At 36.8% G+C, this 21,944-nt stretch overlaps 1 protein-coding gene across 2 annotated transcripts in view; it reads left to right on the top strand.

The window, feature by feature from the left end:
• The window catches only part of LOC113239201 (protein apterous-like), a 142,309-nt gene extending 121,589 nt beyond the window's left edge, over window positions 1-20,720 (top strand). The window contains exons 5-6 of one of the 2 annotated variants that reach the window (XM_026476092.1): window positions 4,070-4,272; window positions 20,206-20,720. In XM_026476092.1, coding sequence (XP_026331877.1) covers window positions 4,070-4,272; window positions 20,206-20,412 — 410 coding nt within the window. In that variant the 3' untranslated portion in view covers window positions 20,413-20,720. The remainder of the gene's footprint in view (window positions 1-4,069; window positions 4,273-20,205) is intronic. The other variant, XM_026476093.1, reaches the window with a different exon arrangement.
• Window positions 20,721-21,944: the final 1,224 nt, after the last annotated feature.

The raw sequence follows: 21,944 nt of genomic DNA, 5'->3' as shown, positions 1-21,944 counted from the left end.
TTAGCATTAATGCAATTTAAGAAATGAAGTAAGTATAGTGCATTATTGCAGAGGCCTGGAAGTAAGGGATTGTGAGACGAGCGTGAGTTCTTTGGCGCTCGGCCTTGCATTAATACGAATTAAACTATTCCTGTTCCCGCCGAGGCATGTATAGTGCATTTCTCAAACAATGTGAGGCAATAGCAAAAGACTAAAGAGAAGATGTATAATAGAAAAAGTAACAAAAAATTAAAAGTAATATTTGACAACAATTGCTATTATTTTTCCAGACACGTAGACGACATAGTATTTAGTCAGCTGAACTTCTGATGACGTGGTTGAATGGGTATTCATTACTGTATTTTAGTAATAACCCTTCTCACTAGAACTCATTTTCGCATCGAAAATACAAATAAGATGAAAAAACGGAAAAGAATGTCAAAACACACAATTATCAAAACACTTTAGTTTATTTTACCGCCTTTTTTTAAAAAAAATAACAAATAGATATTTTTAATTCTCGCAATCACGAACACTTGGCAATTGGTTGTACGAGTTTTTCTTTTGTCTGTTTACATAGTTCATTGTTAGTAAATAGATTTTCATACGTACTTTGCAGACCTTGGCCGGGAAGAATTCGCACGGTCCATAAATGACAAAAATTCCGTGTTCGTTTATTGAAAGTAATGCTAACAGTTTCCGAGCATGAAGTTTTTATACTGAATATCTGACACTATTAGAAAAACAGAAATACAAAAGAACATAAAATTAGAAAAAAAAAACAAAGTTACAGGTGTAACAGAAAGAAGACACTAACTAAATTTTTAATTATTTATTTTTTATTAAATGTAAATGGGCAAAAGAAACCAAATACTGTTGTAACCGAAAATTGTGGAATTGAGAAAACGCGATTTGAAAGTTAAAAAAATGCAATGAAGCCGATAAATTTATGTTCTCGTTTATAAATCGATAACTAAATATTATGTATAAATAAAATAATCATTATTATAATTACATTATTAATAATAAGATACATTGAGTATTTTTTTGAACTTTCAAATTGTTTATCAGTTCTACCAATTTTTGAGTTAATTCAGTATAAGGTTTCTAGTACGGTATATATTAATTAATTCGCACACCTTATAGAAGAATGGCGTAAGTGGAGTTACGTCAAAAGTGTTTATTGCTAGTCCACATCCTCTCCAATTTTTGTAACTCTATCGACTAATATTGTAGATAGAGTTACAAGAATTGGAGAGGATGTGGGTTATATTTTTCTGTATCTAATGGAGCAAAAAAGTTTTTGACATAACTCCACTTATTCCAGTCTTCCTCGAGGGGTGCGAATTGATAAGTGTTAGTAATACATATCGAGTTCTTAGGTTTTCGCGATTGTTACACATAGGAAATTTCGGGCCCTTTACAGGTGTAAAGGGTCCGAAACGTCGGTTTGTTTGAAAAAACAAATATACGCGATTTAATTCCGGAAAAATAGTTTCATTTCCAGTTAGTGATACGTTTGTCGCTAAACGAACGCGTCTGAAACGTTCTTACGTTTACGCTCTGTGGGCAAAAACGTGAAATCACAAGTGCCCAATAGTATTATATATGTATATATAGGTAGTTTGGGCATATTTATTGGCAGCAATCTTTATTGGTCATAAACTCGCGGCGTGCCGTGCCGGCATGGCACAGCCGAGAAATTGTAACTGAAAACAATGACCGACGCGTGTTACGACCGCTTTACGACCGACTTACGACCTACATACGATTTTGCACCCCGGGAAAACATTACCGCAAGCACGACAGGCATTTAGAACCTTAAATCAAAGGTTTGAAGTCCAAATTACATTAGCGAGTTGCGTTAATAGCAATTGTAAACAATCGCCGAGGATTTGTCGGCGAAACAAAATGGCATTCATTTGCTGTTGAAACTAATTTTGGTTTCAAAACAAAATTAATTGTTGTTACCTCGTATATGCCTTTTTGCATTACGTTATGGTTGCACTTTTTACAATTTGTTGGAGGATATTATTGGAGGTAAATACTAAAGCCGTTAAAACTCTTCACATACTATATTTGAGGAGCAGGAAACAATATTTTCTTTAAAAAAAAAAGACTTACCTCAAAAGTTTTTGTGGAATTGTAAATAAAAAATAAAACAAAAGTTTCTTTATTTAAGTATACACTCATTATTAAATTTAACATTGCTTATTATATTACATAACAAATAAATTGAAATTTACTAACGTAAAATTATTATTATTAACGAAGTAAGTATTTAAGAATTAAATTAAATTGAATCGATTTATCTATATATTCAATTGATATATTGATACATCTGATTATATTTATTTGCCAAGTTTTATTGGAATCGATTAACGGAAAGTGGGTGCAATCAAATTAACCGGATAAACTTAATTTGCCACCATTAGAGGTGGAATATTTTTTAAATTGAAATCGAACCACTACTGAGGCACCCTCTTTCGAATAAAAAATAATCATCGAAAACGAGTCACAAACATCGGTGTATTCGCGTCACAATTACAATCGAATTGAAAACCTCCTCCCTTTTTTGAAGACGGTTAAAAAACAACAACCCTTTTGAAATCTAGGGATTATTCAGAATCCTCATGTTAGAGCTTATAAAATATTTGTTTAAATTTCATAGGTATATTCATAGTCTTATTTTATACATTCATTAGTGTATTATAATTTACTTAATGGTATGTATTCTTGTATACATTTGATATATAAATTTGTTCTTCTAATTATTTAGTATGTAGCATTAAATTTCGTGATTGTATTTTTATTTAGATTTTATAGTCGACTCAAGAGCCAACTTTCCTTTCAATATTCAAAGGTTAGATGGAAGGAATCCCTTTATGGGATATGCTCGCTTTTGTACTGCAACGTTTTATTTCTTTGTTATTTTTTTTGTATAATAAAGTGTTTACATCCGTACATATGTACAACAGAGGAACGATATACATTCAATTTTACATGATCATAAGTGTACAACGTTGGTATATAAGAAGTGGCAAATTGCTAATAATGAGTCAAATCCCTTTGTTGTCGCATTTACAGTCAAGAAATATAATTAACAAAACATTTTTTTTTACAAGTGTTGAGCTTTTTGCCGTTTCAATTATAATTATAAATGAATTATATACGAAATTTTGTACTAATTGCACCATTCGTCACTTTTTTAACATAATGAAAACTAACATTAGCTTTTATTTGTGTAAATAGGTAATATAATGTGAGTTAACGCATGCGAAACAGCTTGTGCGAACTGCCTAATAATTCTAAACGTGTTCATCTACACTTGTTGTTCTTATTGTTGCATTACGGTATACAATTTTTCGTTGAAGGTGTTTGTACGGTTCATTTTTCGGTTTCCCATTAACATTCATTTACTCAAGGGGTTTTACATCTTTTTAATGCTGTTTTTATGCGTTATGTTAATACTTTCATAGTTTTTAGGTGGTGATAATGTTTGTACACTTGATCATCAACTTTGTTGTATTCTAGTAACCGTAGTAAAAGTAGTAATTAACTGAAATACTTTTTTCATTGTAATTTTGTATCAATACTTTAATTTTCTAACATCTTTTCGCGGGAAATCGTTATATTTATACGGTGGCTATTTTGAAAGTCCTCTGTCGTATTCGAATAAAGCGAATTTTCAAGTGGTGAATAGAGATGTGCTTGTGCAACCAATAGTATTTCTTAATTTTAACATCTGTAAAAAAATAATTGTTGAAATGAATCTCTTTTTGTCTTCATTTACGGGATCTACAGTTGCATAATGTCAGTACGTTAGGAAATGATATTTGTGGACTTTACGGCTTTACGCCAAAGCCGTCAAAACTGTATGAAAAAAAAAAAATGATTTTATGCCGCACCGGCTACTCCAATTGAATAATTAAAAGTTCATCAAGATTTGGCTGTATGATTTAAAAACCTTTTCCTTAACGGAAACAATTTAAAGAACAACTGTGACGTAGCCTTTTCAATCTTCGTAAGGAAATCGAAAAATTATCCGAAATTTTTTTACGGTTGAGCAGTACGATTCTTCCGTCGCCAGATCTGAATCACGAGTATATGGAGATGGGTTTCCGTGGCGGCACCGCACTGGGGTCCACTTCGCGCACAAAGCGGATGCGCACGAGTTTCAAGCATCACCAGCTGCGCACCATGAAGTCTTACTTCGCGATCAATCACAATCCTGACGCGAAGGACTTAAAGCAACTCAGCCAGAAGACTGGATTACCCAAAAGGGTTTTGCAGGTAATATCCTTTTTGCTATATACACTTAAACGGGGCAGTTGAACATTTGTGCAATGACTACGCCTGTCTTCAAAATTGGTGGATTGAATTCCGCGATCCTGACGTACTTTTGTGACTTATTCACTGCTTTCTGCAGCTAAGTTTGTTATTTTGCTAATATATAATGCTTCAACTGACCCACTTTCGTTATATAAGGAAAGAAAGTTACTATTTTTTTTATTTAGTTTCTTTCTGGGCAGTAATAGAATACTCTATCATTGTCAGATTTCGATTTTATGGATACTTATGTTTATGAAACATTATAACTTAACATGGCATAATAAATAAAATTCACTCATCAATTTAAAATAAATATCAAAATACTTTCGAACGCCTTTGATTTTCTCAAAATAATACATAATTATCCATACAACTAATTAAAATACTGTTTATATATTTATCTGTTCAGTATAGTTAATAAAATAAAAAATGATTTTATAAAGATACCGTGAATGTATCGAAGTGGTTAGCTAATGCGAGTCTCGTGTTCCAGTATGTTTTTTTATTTTTGCGATTTAATATATATTTTTATAACAGGAATGTAATATTTGCGCCAAGCGAAAGTACATTGTTTGAACACTAACACTTTTTCCGATTTTGCAATAGGCACTTTATAAAACGCTTATTTATGTTTTTTTTCTAGGATTTATGTAAGAAATATGTACTGTATTTTAATGGGTAAGTACTGCCAGCTTTACCTATTTCTGCCGCCAAGCAGTAATGTGTTTCAGGGTGCCGGGCGCAGTGGCAGTGCCCATCAGATCTTTACGAAAGCTCTGAGCGGCACTCCAACTGTTATGGACAGGCGTGTCGCTTACCACCAAGCGCATGACATGTTCGCCGCGTCTAATTGGTATTATCAAATAAATTTGTGTAAGTGTGATTTCGTTATCTAATTTTTACTAATTTGAAAATTACGCTTCAATACAGGTTGTAAGACGGAAAACACGTACACCGCTCACTACAACTGTAGCACACCGAGGCTCTGGTAATTAGCATAAGCCGGTGAGAAAATGCTTTGAGTCCATGTGATAAGGGCGAAAACGTGGTTGCGCGACGGTCTTTTTTTGTCAATTTTGCGTTTAATATGTGCGGTTCTCTAACACTACAGCATTATCATCGTACATATTGTACTACAGTCACGCACTTTCTCAATCGAAGATACCGTATGTTGTTCAAGTAATATATTATAATAAAGAAATTCCTCAATCAATTTCAGTGTCAATAATCATCTAAGAGCGTTCCAGGGGCTGTAAGTACCATATAACAGAGGTAAGTAAATTTTGTTAATAATATGGGCTTAAATATGAAATTGTCCATTTATTGCACTGGCCATTTTGAATTTAAATTAAACCTGCATGGTGTCAGAGTTCAGAGTGAAACTTTTTTCACACGATATCTATAACATTCTTAATTTAAAAAAAACGTGAAATTGTATTGTTCGATTTTCAATTGTTTTTACATTCAGCTTTTAACGGTGAAGATGGATACAGCGACATAGAGTAATTTTCGAATACGAGTTCAGACGGACTAAGGCACAACTCACACTGGCGCACAGTGGAAGCGTCGCGACGCGTCATGTTTTTTGCCTGTAGTATATTCATCTCTATTTTCCCATTATTAAGGTACAAATTTGTGTTATGCAAATATGGAAACGGGCGTCGACGCTTAGATGCAGTCGAGCGATTCGCGTCGACGCGTGTCGCCAAGGGTTGTACTTGAAAAACAGGACGCGACGCGACGCGACGCGACGCGACGCTTCGAGTGTTGTTGTTGTGTGAGTTGAGCCTAACGCAGCAGCAACTGCTCGTAATGTCAATGCTGTGTTTGGAGAGGATAACGCTCTGCGTAGTATTGCCACTGCTAAGGACAGGCGTGTCGCTAAACCCCAGATACACGACTTATTCGTCTCCCCACTTGGTATAGTAAAAAAGGTGTACCAAAATCTCATGGCACAAATTAAAAAAATCAAACGATTTTCACCTGGCAATGTTAACTTGTCGCATGTCAATTCTGAACATGAATTGTGTCAATTTGCTGCCCACAGTAATTATATTCACTTGAAAGTAACGATTATGCCGAAGAAATTGCTTCGATCTCCAGTAAGTAATGTTATTTACAATGTATTTATTTGTTGCAAAACGAGCGACGAATTCGCTGCATAATCCGCGACTTAGAAGTGGATCTCAAAACATACAGTGACGAGAAAGGATGAGATAAGGAATGAATATATATTATTATTATTGTTATTATAAAGTGAGGTTAGTGACGGAAAAGATGAGGAGTAACAGATTCGCGTGGTATGGACATGTCATATGGAGGGAAGAACGTCACGTGTCGAGAAGAGTGTTAGATATGAATGTGGAGGTATAAGGGGAGAGGAAGACCAAAGAAAAGATGGATGGATTGTGTGAAAAATTACATGGATAAGAAAGGTGTGAGCATGGAAATGACGGCTGATACTGGAGAGTGGAAGAAAAGTACATGTTATGCCCCAGGGGCTGTAAGTACAAAGTAAATAATAGGGGTTAAAATATGAAATCGCCGATTTATTGCACTGGCCAGTTTGAATTAAAATTACCCATAATTAATATCAATAATTAAATTATTAAGTACCCCACGTAGTGTGGGATAGGGTCAAGAAGAAGGAAGTAGGAGTCGACAGACTTGATCAGAAAACTGTAATAAATGCTGCCGCCATGTGTTTGAAATAGAAAACACATTTATTGTAGTGAAGTTAAGTGAACAGGAGCACTAAAATATGTTATAATATTAGTAAAATAATAAAAGTGTCCGAAATTACTTCCCGCACACACACGTATTGATAGACCTTAAAAGTACGGAAGGGTGATAAATTAGATTAATTAGAGTATCTACTACATTTCTTTTCCCCACTACATTGATGTCGCCCACTACAAATTTTAATTTGTGTAAGTAAGTGCCTTGAGACTTTGGTACACCTGTCACAGGTTGCACATTTCTTACCATGGTCTTACCAATTTTCTCGATATTTAAGAAAAGTTGCACGCTCCATTGTTAACGGATTGACTGAAGGCAGTCGTCGACAACGAGAAGTGTAGATTGATATCTTATATATTGTCTGTTCGTAAAGCTTTTGTTTAACGTTAGATACCTACTGGGAAAATCGCATTGATTTTTTGACCCGTTTATTAAAACCTATATTATTTATCATATAGGTTTTCCCCAATTATCGCGACAACTACCGGTTTTGTGCATCTCGCATCCTGCAAATTCCCGCAACTTTTACCAGGTCATTTAATCAAGTTTATAGTTTCATAATTTAAGTCGCAATCACGACGCTTATTAGAAGGATTGACGTGTGAAACTGCAGTTCTGCCCTCCTTATCATAACTGTTAAATCATCTTGGGTTTAGTTTTTTTTTAATAATAAATACCCTCAATTGTTTTATAAGTATTTATTTTGTACGATATGTTTGATGTTCTATTGTTTGTTCTTTTATTATTCACTTTCACTTTAGAAGCGGTAGAGCTTCTTGTGATGGAGTTCGTCCAGAGACAGTACTAGAGGTACTGCCACTGCTTGACGATAGAAATAGGTAACTATTTCTATCGTCAAGCAATAATGTGAGCATTACTGGACTGGTCTTGTCAAATTATGTCCCAGGGTGACGGGTGTAGCACACGCAATGACTGCATTCTCTTAGCTGTGAGGTCATCTCACACCTAGGCCTGGCTCAAAATTAATTATAATACGTGTATTTTTATAACTAGCAGAAAAGGGTCCTTGTGAAAGAGTTGATCCAGGGTTGTACTGCCACCCTATCTTTTAATGCCGCCAAGCTGTAATGTCAGCATTACTTTGTTCCGGTTTTGAAGGGTAAGGGTGCTGGTGAAATTACAGGCACATGGGAATTGTCAACTTATGTCTCAGGGTGACGGGCGCAGGGGCAGTGCCCCTCAGACCTTTGCGATTAAAAACTCTGAGTGGCACTGCAACTGTTATGGACAGACTTGTAGCTGACCATCAGGCGCACGACTTGTTCGACCCGTCACTTGATTTATTATAAAAAAAAATACAAATACCATAGTAGTGATACGTTTGACTTTTGCAGCTGGTCTCGGTTTATATTTGAAATGAATACTGCTAATGATTAATGCGTACAAATGTTTAATTACAAAGAGCAAACCCTAGAGTTTCATACAATCTGCTATACAATTTCTCAAGTGTAAGTTTCTGACCTATGAAATAAAGATTATTTGGGTTTATAGGAGCCGGTACGGCCTATCTTCCAGCTGAATCATTAGTTAGTGTCCCCTTTCGGTCCTTGTAATACAATGTCGTATTTGCTGAAGAAGCTCATTCTAATCACGCGACGGGTACCATGATTGCCTTCCTCGAAATCGCGTGAGGTTAAGTAAAAAAAAAAACAATTTGCCCGCTATTTGCCACGAAAATACAGAAATTGCACTTGGACGGTTGTTATTAGCCGGTTCCGAAATTAGAGGAACCGCGTAATGTCACGAGGATCTTCCCTTGCCATTACCGCTAATGGCCGAGATACAATCTGGACGGGTGAATTTTTGAATAGCACAACACTAATGATAAATAAACATCGTGTTATTGAATATTTTAGTTCTGTCGTTGGACGTCAGCGGTAATAAGTGAGCCAATTACTTTGTTTCGCTTCCCATGCGTAATTGTTGTATAAAAGCTGTCTGTTTTTTTACCACCCTGCCAGCCATTTGTTTGCTGCGGGTACATATGACAAATTTTTGAAAAAGCCCATTAAATACTTCCATTGATTATTTGATACTGAGATTGAAACAAGTTCATACATTCCAAACCTTGCTTGATTGCTTTCCAGGGTCGACATAGATAGTCTTTGGTTGTACCCCTCCTTTCCCGCTCTTTCTATCCTAAGGTTACCTGGAGGAAATTGCTACTTAGCAATAAGGCCGCCTGTTGTACACACGCCAGCACATCAAGCTACATTGACAAGATGCGTCGGCGATTTTTTTACAAAAATGTGTAGTCTGATGTGCCGTTGTCCGTACATTGGCTTACTCTGTGATACTTACTGTTCTTTGTTCTGTGTTGTCATTATAAATTTTAATGCGCAATAAAGAATATCTTATTAAGTATAGAATTAAAAGGGTTTCAAGATTTACAGGTTTTACGACTTCAAAAAGAAATAAATTGGAATACATCCAAGGCAGATTTACACCAAGCAGCAATTTTTATCGAGTGTATATCAGTTCTCATTTGTTTCATACAACTAAGTAAGCGCCTAACTGAAAAGCCAGCACCAGTCATAACACGTAACTAAACTCTGAGGTGAGTATCGACTAACAATTCAAAATCCAACATAAAACCCGCAAGTAAACATACTAAAAATGTTTCTACGACCCCAAAATTGAGACGAGCCGGTACTAAAAACAAATGTATCTCCGTGCATCTAATAGATTGTTCACACGGCGGCATATCAACCTGTTTAGAGAGTTTATATTGCCGTTAATTGTGTCGGCCCTCAGAACTGGCTCGGCCACTTCAAAGACCCTTTGTGTGATCGGCATTGCGCAACACGTGCGTCAATGTTTGGGCTACTGTTAATAGTTTAAAATGTACTGTTTGAACACTTGCATCCCGCTGCTAGGCTTGAATCTTCTTTAATACTAACTCTTCCGTTTAAGCTTCATTTCTGATAAGAGAAGTACCGTTATGTTTTTCTGTTTATATACTATTACAACAGTCACTTTGTAATTTTTAGTTCCACTCGTTTCTTTAAAGAGAGCTTCAAAAGTATTCTTTAACCATTCTTTTTAAAAGACTGATTTCTGGTCGAGTTGCAGAAAACTTGTTACTTTTAACGATCGTTTGAACTTTCTTATTCTTCTTAACTGCCTCCGTAGCCGAACGGTTACCAAGTTGGACTGCCACGCAGAGGTTCTGGTTTCGATTCCCGGGCCGGGAGAAATATGTGTATGGCCTACGTTTATTTATTTCGGAGTAGGGTGTAATTTGTGATTATCTATGTGTATGTCCACGGCACCCGCTACACAGGGTTTCTCTAGTGCGGGGCTATGAGTGTGTTGCGTTATTCCTTGCACTTATTATACGTAATATACGAGATTGCAAACCCAGGTCGTCAGAGCCGTAGATTATATGATATGTAAAAAGTCGTAGAACACGTAAGAAAATATTTGCAAAAAAAGTTTATCAGGTGAATGTGTTAAAGTTTAATTGCAGGTAAGTATCTCGAAGCCACCGAAGTTTCGTGCTATAGTATCACGTAATCTTCGCTGGCTTTATGTCATCAAAAGCTTCCGAGATTTCAATGCAAGCTAACAAGGACTTTAGGAAGCTTGTATGTCTGAGATAACTTAAACGGTTTGACCGTATCCAACATCAAGTATGTAATATGTATGTCAGTCTCGGTAAACACCTCAGATACTAGGTGAAGAGGTACTCATATCAAACATGGAAAATAACTATTCTAAATCGGTTTGGATCTGGGCGTTCTTGGTGGCACGTCTGTTAATTTATTCATTCTGATACTCGTATAGGGCATTCTCTCATGCCACCTGTTGCTGCAGTACTGCAATTAATGACTCGAGACTCAAGTAAGCATACTTGGGTCAGTTTGGGTGTGTTAGGTTACGTCAATGATACACAGGAGTGGGTTACCAACTGGTTTGTTCTCAAATCTTCTACTGAAGATAGAACTTAAACATTAATGAATAATTCGTAATTTTGAATTCTTTCCCATTAAAAAAAAACATTAAATACAAATGGGATTCATGCAAAAGTATATCATGCAATTACATATTCTCAATATTCATATATTTTGTATAGTGATCTTTTCGAACACGTGTCTCTTACACCAAAACCGAATTAATAACAATATAATAATAATTCATAGCTTTCTGCCTAACGCAGTTTCTAGAATACTGCTAAATTAAAAGAAAGACTGACTTTTGAATTGATTAATATTGTCGTGTTCAGAAATCTGAACTCCAATGCTCTCAATATAACAATGCCCAATCCAATAGTTTATGCATTCCCATTGTTCCCTACATAGACATCCAGTTTGTAAAGTCTTGTAGACTGTGGAAGTCTATAGCCGTCTGTAGCCTCTTATAGAAGGCTATAGACTCACAAAGGCGGTAGTCGTGAGTCGGAAAGATAGCATAAATTCCCTCCGACCAATTATACAAAGGACCGTATATACCCCTCCTCCGAAAGAATATTGATCGTGATTTTTTTAAAGTAAAAAGTCGCGGCCATTTTGTGCAGATAAGAACTTTTTCGTTTTAACTCAAGGGCTCGTTTTGTATGTGACTTTGTATTGCGATCGGGGACATCGAAATGGATTTTCGTTGTTTGAGTCATGTGTTCTTTAGAATAAGTTATGCGTTCATATGTAATTAGGTTAGATTTAGGTTAGTATTAAACGATATATCGAGTTCTCAGGTTTTCGCGATTGCTATACTTTGTAAATTAAAGTACTTTTATGATCTGAAATTCATTTATATGTTACAATTATTAATACAAAAATCGAGCACATAGAAACATTTTGCTTCGACCCAATGATAGGTACTTGAACTTAGAAAGCTTATTTGCGCCGTAGTTGTCGAAATTCTTCTGTGTTTTTGTTAAATGCATTCTGCGCCGCTGTGTGTTCGATCTTTATATTAATAATCATAATAAAAACAAATAGTATTGTCTCAATAATGCATACATTTTGTTTCTTGTCCAACCAAAACAATATTTCGGACTCTTATATTATACAGCACCCAGCTACGTTTAATGTTAATGCAAACCACCCTATTCTGAACTGTAATTTTAATTATTATTAATATAAATTATTAATTTAACTAGGTTATTTTTCATTTACTAAAACACGTAGCAATTTATACGACGTAAAATTTGCTAATTATTTTTTACTAAATTAAATTAGAAAAATCAAATAAGCCATTAAGACTCTATACAACCTTAAACGGCTTTGGTTGGTTTCAAATAACAGTGAAAGTGTTGAAGAAATCACTTTGGAAAGAACATGTGATAAAATTTAGGATACACTGATTAGTATAAGGTGTGAAAACACGACGAATAATTTCGAACTTACCTCGAATTTTGCAAGAAAACCGATGTATTCAATAGGCATTTTACAAATACCAATGTTTTTTTTTATATCAACTGAACTAAACAGAACACGTATAGTATACGATATAGGGACATCTTGCAAATGGCTTTCATATCGTTAAAAATTCTGCAATAAAGCCAATGTCCTTGCCGTCCGACTAAAGCAAAATTAATCGGATTAGTATGACAAAAATTAATGAGCAGGTACTGCAGCCATTATGTCTGTTTGGGATTTTTCATCATAAATGCAGAGAATTAATAGTTCTTTGATTTAGATCCGAAAAAAATAGTTTAATGTCCGATACAAAGTATTTTGACATACAGGTAATTTATGTATGTAGATTGGTTGAAACTTTTGTACTACTCCACGTAATAAATTTAAACGATATTGTTTAATGGAACAAAATGCTTTGGTTCACAGCTGGAGGTCTAACCAGCTCATGCTGTGAAAGCATTAAAAAATTAATAAAAGTAGGCAAGGAAAGTGAGGTTGCTGTTAAAGAATTCCGTATTACAAGAGTATTTTCTATTACACACGTTTTAATTAGAAGTTTTTAAATTGTTTTCGAAGCACTGCAATGTTTTTATTCAGCTTTATGATGATTGTTGCTTAGTGTCCTTCCGATGTTTATTGTGAGAGATACAGTTTTAATCAAATTATAATCGACTATTGAATAATTTATTTTATATACAACGATTTCGTTCTTTGAAACGTCCCAAACTTCAACCATTCCGCGTAATGGGGAGAATAATTGTGATAATCTAAAAATGAGCGTGATTTATTTCTCAATATCCACAGCGAAACGTTATTTATAGGCTGAACTCAAGTGCCGCTTCACGAATATAAAAATAGCGAATAATTTTAGAAATAAATGAAACACGAAGTATAATAAATAAATGATGTTCAGTATAGGTTTTCTACGCTTTAGAATGTTTTATCACAAGCATGGTAGAGTTTTCTCATTAGGCATACCGTACCCTAAAGTACAGTAAATTCGGGTAAAACAGGCGTGCAGGTGCGCCCGCGCATCGTCTAATTACCGCCACCGCGCTGCCGGTCATATATCCTCAGCAGGGCTATCACGCATAGATTTAGGTGTAATGTTCCGTACATTATGATGAGCTAGTGTCCTAGCTGTTAGAGCTCTGGATGCAGATTAGGAGGGAGTTAACTTTGCCCAATTGGTTCCGTCTCGTTGCTCTTGTATTCAGTGCGATTGTCTGGCGGTATTATTATATGATATCGAAGTATCAAGATTAAGAAGAAGAGGACTTCTGAGGTATAGTTTCGAATGAGTTAAACGGCTTTTCACTTGTTTTGTTGTTTACCGTTCGCTCCGGTAATACAAATTTTAACTAAGCTTACACGTAAGCTGGTTAAACCGTCTAAATGGTAATTGACCGGCCAATGTTATAATCTAATTGCTACAATTTTTTACACATAACAGTGTTTACATATATTGTATAATTACATAGTGTCATAGAAACGATTTTTTGTTTTTACCGTACACTGCCACCAGTTATACCTAGTACCAGTTGATATTAAAAATCGATAGTATCTCAGCCCGAACTCTAATTTTCCCGTACTGAATTGGTTCTATTGCGCGTTTCAAACGGCAGGGACACTGCGTCGCTTTACTTTCTGAAATTCGAATCTTAAAGCATTAAGCAAGTGAAATGCAAAAAATGGATTGTATATACAAATTTTGCAGGCTGATTTCCTTTTCATACACTGGCTTTACTTTTACCTATTCTTAAAATAATGCATCAAATTTAACACCCTTGATAAGAAATTTAAAAAGGTTGGCCATCTCCGTAATAATCACTCTTTATAAGATGAGTTTGAGAAAGTAAGGCGACGACCGGCTTAATTAGACATTTTTTTAAGAAACGAAGAATTATAGCCGTTAGCAATGTATCGTATACTATACACGTTCTATTTAAAAATACAGCGGTTTTCTTGTAAAATTTCGAGGTAAGTTGGAGTTTTTTTCGTCGTGTTGTCACACCTTATACTAATCAGTGTATATCCTCAAGTTTAATACATATATATTTTCCAAAGTTATTGATTCTACATTTTCACTGTTATGCGCAATCAACCAAAGCCATTCGAGGATGTATCGACCCTTAAGTTATAGTTATAAATAATCGAAAACAGCTGTCTATTTGTAGTGTACGTCACAATGATTCTGACAATGTACTAATGACATTGTACTTAGGTTATGTATTGTATGTTTTTGAAGAAATCAATTATTCTGAAACGTCCAACAGCAGCCCTGTGAGGCGCCGCGGAGTAATAATATATAGTCAAAGTGTCACCCGACTCCGGCGCGGGCGCATTTAGAACAAACCGCGCCATATTTCTCTCCGTGCGTCCGCAATTACGTGATTTGTCACTCCACTCTGTTTGTTTCTTTTTTTCTTCTCACTGAAAAATGGCCTGACTTCACGTAGTCAAGTAATTAGTCGATGGAAAAAAGTGCCTTTCCTTGTTCTCGCTTATTGTGCGATCAATTTAGTAAATGCTACCGGACTAAATCGATCTATTAATTTTATCGATAACTTTAATCGATTTAATTATAAGTAAAAATTAAGTAAGCAATTTCTGAATGCCAAGGTTTTGAAAGTATATGGGTTTTGTTTGTATAAATGCTGTATAAGGTTATTTTCTCGTATTTTCTGTACGGTACAAACAGATCTAATTCGATTACGCCGTGTACTATTTTTAAATCGCTTTCACGGTTTGCTTCGGGCCACTATAAAGATGCCAGAACGGTACACAAATAACCAGAGCAACGAAGAATACACTCCAACCCCGACAATTAGTACCGGATGGTCACACGTCGACATTTGGCCGCGTATAATTTTACTTTCTAAGTACTTTTCGTGACGATAATAAAGTAGCATTAAGAAGGCGAAATGTGACTTTACAGAGAGTTTTTAGGGCTGGTTTTTCTTTGCGTGGAGGTGTGAAGATCACAATCAAACGGCTAGTAATTAGTGCGGGCTGAGACGCTCGGTGGGGCAGATAATTTCCGCCGCGAGCTCAAAAGGACTCCATTTGTCATTCGGTCGCGTAAACTCGCGTCGAGCGGACGTCCCGCTCCCTTCTAATTTATTCAAATATTATTTATATAAGGAAAACGCGACTATTAATCACATTGCCTCTTTTATTTACATACGTGGAATATTTGAGGGCTTTGATCGTGTTTGTTTGGACGGTTTATTAGGAGCATCATGCTTAGTGACGGTATTTTTAATTAAACTTAGTTGAGTATTTGTATTTCTTTTCAGCTCTGACTTTGGGAATTATTTTTTAGTAAACAGTAGTGTTTACTAGTAGTAAGCCTACAATATTTTATACGATAAAAATCTGCCTATATGTTACGGAGAGCAACTCGAAGCTATTTCAATAACATGGGTACGTATCAAACGTCTGTGAAACACGCGAAAGCTGTGTGCACGATCTTTCATTCCTTGCAACTTCTTTTCACATACGTTCTGCTCAACTGTACCTTACATTAATTGAATTAATATAATTGGCGAGAATGCAGACGGAGAAAAAACCGAATGCCATTATAACATATTTGCCTTTTATGACTATGCTATTAGGCAGCCATAGTTACAAGTTTTGTATACTGTTTCAGTTTAGTCTGTGTACTGTTTGTTACGTTAATTGGGTGCTGCTCAGACGGCGTAATTTAGATCCTCGAGTTTCCGCAACTGGCAATCCGAAACTATCTGTTTATGATGTCTTTCGTAGATAATTTCATGCAACTGCGCAGAGATCGCAATTTCAGTTGAGAGTTTCGGCAATCGATTGATTGCCAAGATCCGTATCAATTGCCGCAACTAGAAACTTGCAAGTTTGTATAGGTTGTCTCAAATTGCTAATATCCCTAACTCGCACGCGTTTAGCGACTTAAACTCTCCCCCCCCCGCAGAAATTTTAAAATATTGTTTAAATTTAATAACATATTTTTGGAGCTCACTCACTTTTGTAAAAAAGGGTGAACCCAAGCCGCATTCGTACGAATAGTTTGTCGTTGTTGACGCCGTGGGCGGCGGTGGCGTAATACAATTACAACAAGTGCCGCTTCTTCGAGATCCATAGTCAAACTGACTGATGACCATGGATATCGGAAGTTTATTTAAAATTGCGGCAACCGTAAACGTTTTTGTTGCTGCGACCGGCAACCGTTAACGGAAACTTGTAAAAGTTGATAGTTGCGTTAACTGAAGCTTTTTTATAATACAAAGCGACGGGATGGACAAGTTGCGTGTCCGGTGGTAAGCGGTACGCCATATCAGTAGTGCCACTCAGAGCTTTTAATCGCAAAGTTCTTGGAGGCTGTGCCCGTCACCGTGAGACATAAGTTGACAAGTCACATGTGCTTGTAATTTCACCATCACCCTTCTTGCCCCTCGAAACGCAGCTCATTTTCGATTTTCAACTCATCGACATTACTGCTTGGCGGCTGAAGTAGGTAAGGTGGCAGTATTCGTCTGGACGAGCTCTTTCACAAGGAGCTCTACTGCTACTAAAAAGTTACTACAACTACTAAGTTACTCCGTGTGCGTAGCGCCTAAACGTACAGTCAATAATTCCATGATTCAACGATCCCTATTATTAAATTCCGGTTATCGGTTTCAATAATTAAGATATCCAATTGTAGATGCTCAATTATCGTATGTAATGATGAGTGATTTCCTATATCTATCAGGGCAAGGGTGTAATTGGCACGGCCAATTACCTGAGACGGTGTGGGCACAAGTGTGGTGCATTTAGCTCTGTATGACTGATTCGCCCTCGTTTGTTCTAGTCCGGTGCGCCTGCGCATTTGCTATATCATACAGTAGTTAGTGTAATGAGCTATGAAAGAAATTGAGTTGTCATCTAGCTATCATTTCGTTTTGCTTGTTTATTATACTTATTATTATATGCTTGTTAGGGATGGAACGCAAAATTGATGTACACACTCTGTCATTACCAGCCAGGACACGTTAACTGCTGAACATAAGCCTTAACACACTCGTATATGTCCTTTATTTTCTGGACATTAATTTTATATCAAAATCAGTCATACCTGAGTAGTATATCATGAATCAGAGAAAACATTTATGTCACATTCCTAAAAAATAATGACATCAGTTTCATGTACATTTCGATCGGTCGGTCATAAAAGTTATTTTTGCTTTTCCATTGAACGTGATCTCTAATCAGTCTACATATGAAATCACAAAAATAAGTCGTGTCTCTAAGAAACGTTTGTCGTATAAATTTTTCGCTTTCAAGCAGTTTGTAAACTGCAGAAACCAACTGTTTCTAAATTTTAAAACTTGAGTTCTGTATTGACTTCAAAGTCTTCAATTCGTTATGCAAGCTGCTAGCGAATAGATACTACTCGAGTTAAAGAGTCACTAGTATTATATATATATAGGTAAGAGCGAAAAAGTTGTTGTCAAAGGTGAACTACGCAAGTCGACAAAGTCACAACAGCTCTTATTATATACTATAAAGCTTTGTCTAATTAGCTCAAGCCGGTTCAGCTTCAAATGTGTCGACTCCTTTAGCCTTTTATACGCAAGTATATGTCGAGAAATACGTCTTGAAATAATCCCTCGGTTTATAGAGCTCGAATGTTCGGGAAACAAGCAAATAATCGCGCAGCGAAAATTCAGTAATATTATTTTCAACGTCATTATCAAAAATGTTTAAATCACGAATGAACTCTCATTCGCCGAATGACCGCCAACCAAACTTCGCAAATAAATACTAATTAGTCAATCTGCAAATATGACAGTGTATTTTTCAGATTTATTTAACGAAAAAAAAAAAACAAATTGCTATCAAGAGAGACATCAAATGAGCGAGGCATTTGTAGTGTTGACATTAATACAGTAGTGTGCTCTGTCAATGTCTCTTCGAGATGGATATCGCGGTGACGAATGCGCGTATATCAATAATCCTTTTTCTACTCGCGTAAGGGGCCATCCATACATGTCACGCAAGTCTTGTTTCTTCACTCTTGACTGTACTCTCTCGCCGCATGTTTTGGCGGAGACTCTTGCCTGCAATCTTCTACCCTCGTACCACTCCGTAGTTCATTGAAATCTACCGTATTTTATGGATGACGCCTAATGCAAACACCATGCAATAAATATTAAATTAAATGACGTTTTCTGGCTAGTAGTGGGACAATTTTATTGATGCTGATTGCATGATCCCGTCCAATAATAATAGTTTCGCTCTCTATAAGTTTCTTAGTGATCTATTGTTGGTAGAGATAAATATTTCCCTCGTCTGACAATGAAAATATTTCATGACTTCTCATAATTAGCGTTGATTCGTGTAATTGATAGCTGCGGTCACAATTTAGTACGATGTTCTATATAATTTTGTTTAGACTTCTAGCTGACAGACATTCTAAGACATTCAGTGTTCGATTTTGTACTGGTTCTTTTTTGTTCAACTTGAATTCAAAGTGTTTTTATGATAAAAACTTTTAAACTCGTGACGAGCGAGCTAGCGTTGTAACAGATGAATGAGCCCAAAACTGAAATGTGTTATTCATAACGGCGCTGTGAGAGCCGGGGACCACCTTGCTCCCCTTATCTGCTTGACAGCCTCGGTCATGTGTGGACGCGCCATCATCAATAATATTCCACAGTTTTTCACCATTTCTCATCCATCCAGTGACCACGGTGCACGACGCGACGCTATCGGCTCACTCCTCAACAATTTATGAACTTTCTGACAGTAGCGGGCGGTGCGCGGTAATTAGTCACGGAAATCTTTGATCTTTTAAAATGGAACGAGTGAATGAATGGTGTACACAGCTAAAACAACAACAGCCTTCCTACTGAACGTGATCTCATTTCTTTATCAATAAGACACTGGCCGCTAAGAAACCGCTCTTCTAAATTTGGCATTAGGCAACATCCGCAGCGGCCATGACGCGGGGGGCGGGGCCAGTGCGCAACCGCGCGCGATTGGCCGTATGATTCGCGTGCCGTGGGAACGTTCCACGTTTGAATCATCGAATATTGCGGGTTTGGGACACTATTATTGAATCTCTGACAGTTGAATAGAATTTATATTGCGACTAAGTTATCTTTATAAATCGCTCTAAAAGTAACAAGCAGAATACTGAACTTGGAATTTCTTTCAAACTGGTAGGTTAGTTATAATGCTTGCGATTTCACAGAGTGCACAAATTTCAGCGCGTGCATGTAATGGTACGGAGCAGACCAACGAGAAGGAATGTTGCGCACGCGCATCTTTGGCGCTAGCCGGCGCCGGCGGACGACGACACGAGGCAACACTGGCAACAGGCGGCGGCGGCATAACCGTGCTATGTGCGGACCGCGCGGCGACAGTGCGCGTCACGCTATACGACGACAGTGCCCCGGGGGATAATCTTGCTAATTACAGATAAAATCTGCACTTCGGAACGCAACCTACAACGGCAAATCCGCGGAACGCTCTCACGTGCCCCACAAACACGGAGCCTTGCAGAAATGTGCAAAAGAAAGAAGCGAGCTTCCGCATCCAGACGAGCCGGACGATTATCTCCTCCGAATTACCTGGCAATATCATGAAGGAAATTCGAGGACTCGACGCTACACTTTTTTGCGTTGATTTTGTTTTGCCGTTGCGACTTGCAATTCTTTTTAAGGCAAAGCGGCTTTTTTGTTTTGCTGGTGCCTCGACGTTTCAATGTGCTCTCGTATTGTGCCGACACCAATGTCGTGTTTTTTGCTCGCAGGTGTGGTTCCAGAACGCGCGAGCGAAGTGGCGGCGAATGGTGACCAAGCAGGAAAACAAGATGGCGGAGAAGTGTTCGCCCGACGCCTCGCTGGAGATGGACTTGTACCACGGGCCCATGGGCTCGATACAGTCGTTGCCGCCGCACAGCCCTCCGTACAGTGTGATGGGGGGCCCGCCGAGTCCGAACTCCATGGACTGCGCATAGCGCCAGTTTTGCGCTTTATGAGCGCTCTAAATTTAAACAGTGGTGTCGGAATCGCGCCGTCAGCCGCCTAACGCTCCAACTGTTTCGAAGGGGAATTCCGTGGGCGCTGTGCTCAGTGATCTGCTATGTTCTCGCTTACTGTCTGCCTATCAGACCGAAATAAAATCGTGTTGTAGTGTGACCTAGTAAATATCCCAATGGTTGTGCGGAAATAATATGTTGTATGAAACTATAAAAATTCGTGTTAGTTATAGAGACTCGTTTCTGTGTAAATGTTGATCTACGTTATAATTTCAAAATAAGAAGTCTCAATTTGTGAAATTAATCTCGAAGGTTGTAAATGAATATTGGCTGATGATAATTGTAGGCAAGGATGCGGTGTAATGTAATTTATAATGGATAATTTTCAATTGGAATAACTTTAGTGAGCATTTCGAATGTCCGTCCAGTTGAAAACAGTGGTGTATTGTACGACCTTTTAAACCTAAAGTGTAACGTAATAACGACGGATATTGCTCAGCCTGGTTTAATCCTTTTTTTTGGTAAAGCAATAGTTGAAATGAGCAATCCTAATTATGAGTCTTCGTAAATATTAGGTTCAACGAACCAATAGTAAGAATGTTTTTTTTTAATTATTAATATATACTATTTATTTATTGAACTTTGATATTTAATATAGAAATTAAGTTTGGTGTTAAGTAGGAATTAAGTATATAAATAAATAAAAAATAAATTTTCCATAATATAATGATGATTAATTACGATGGTAATTCAAATATTTAACAGTAGATTAAAAGTAGAATTGGCGATTTGTAATTCTGGATTCCGATCAATGACATTACTGGTTATTTTGTATCAATATCACACATTTTAATAATGTTGTATGTAAGCATTACATAAGTATAATATTCCGGTTAAGTACGCACAGTTAGTTCCTTTACTGTAGATATAGCCCATTGTCAAAGTAATCGCAATATTGTTAATTCGTAGCTATGTTAAAATATTAATGGTATAGACGGCGATTTGTCTTTATCTGCCCCCGTAGTATGGCTATGCATGATAGTCACGACGCGCGCGATAAAATTTTTGGCTATCTCAATCAGATCTAAGTTAGATAGCCAATAGCGCGCGCGTATTCCAATTTTATCGCGCATCGTGACTAACATGCGTAGCCATAAAACGGGGGCTGGTGTATAGAGTTAAAAGACAACATCTAATCAAACTTAAGATATCAACATAAAGCAGGTACCATCCAATTCACGCGACGTCATTCATAATGCATAATACAACTGCATAATGATCCTGTGTCTGAAAATTATAAAGACCTGTTATTAAAAATATTCCAATTTATCTCCTTCTCTTTCATTATCGACTAATTCTGCCATTCTTAAGTTCATTATTAGGTTTTAAATGTAAGTATGTTTTTGAAGCTAAATTACCTATGTGTATTTGTTTTTTATTTTTTTAAAGAAACCAACTATTTGGGCTTCTTACAAGGCTAAAAGAGGTAGAATTATGCGCCGTTTTGATGA

Source organism: Hyposmocoma kahamanoa, unplaced genomic scaffold (genome assembly GCF_003589595.1).
Source record: "Hyposmocoma kahamanoa isolate Upper Pololo Valley unplaced genomic scaffold, ASM358959v1 99702, whole genome shotgun sequence".
NCBI lineage: Eukaryota > Metazoa > Arthropoda > Insecta > Lepidoptera > Cosmopterigidae > Hyposmocoma > Hyposmocoma kahamanoa.
Note: the sequence above shows the minus strand (reverse complement) of the source record. Positions and strands in the feature narration are given on the sequence as shown.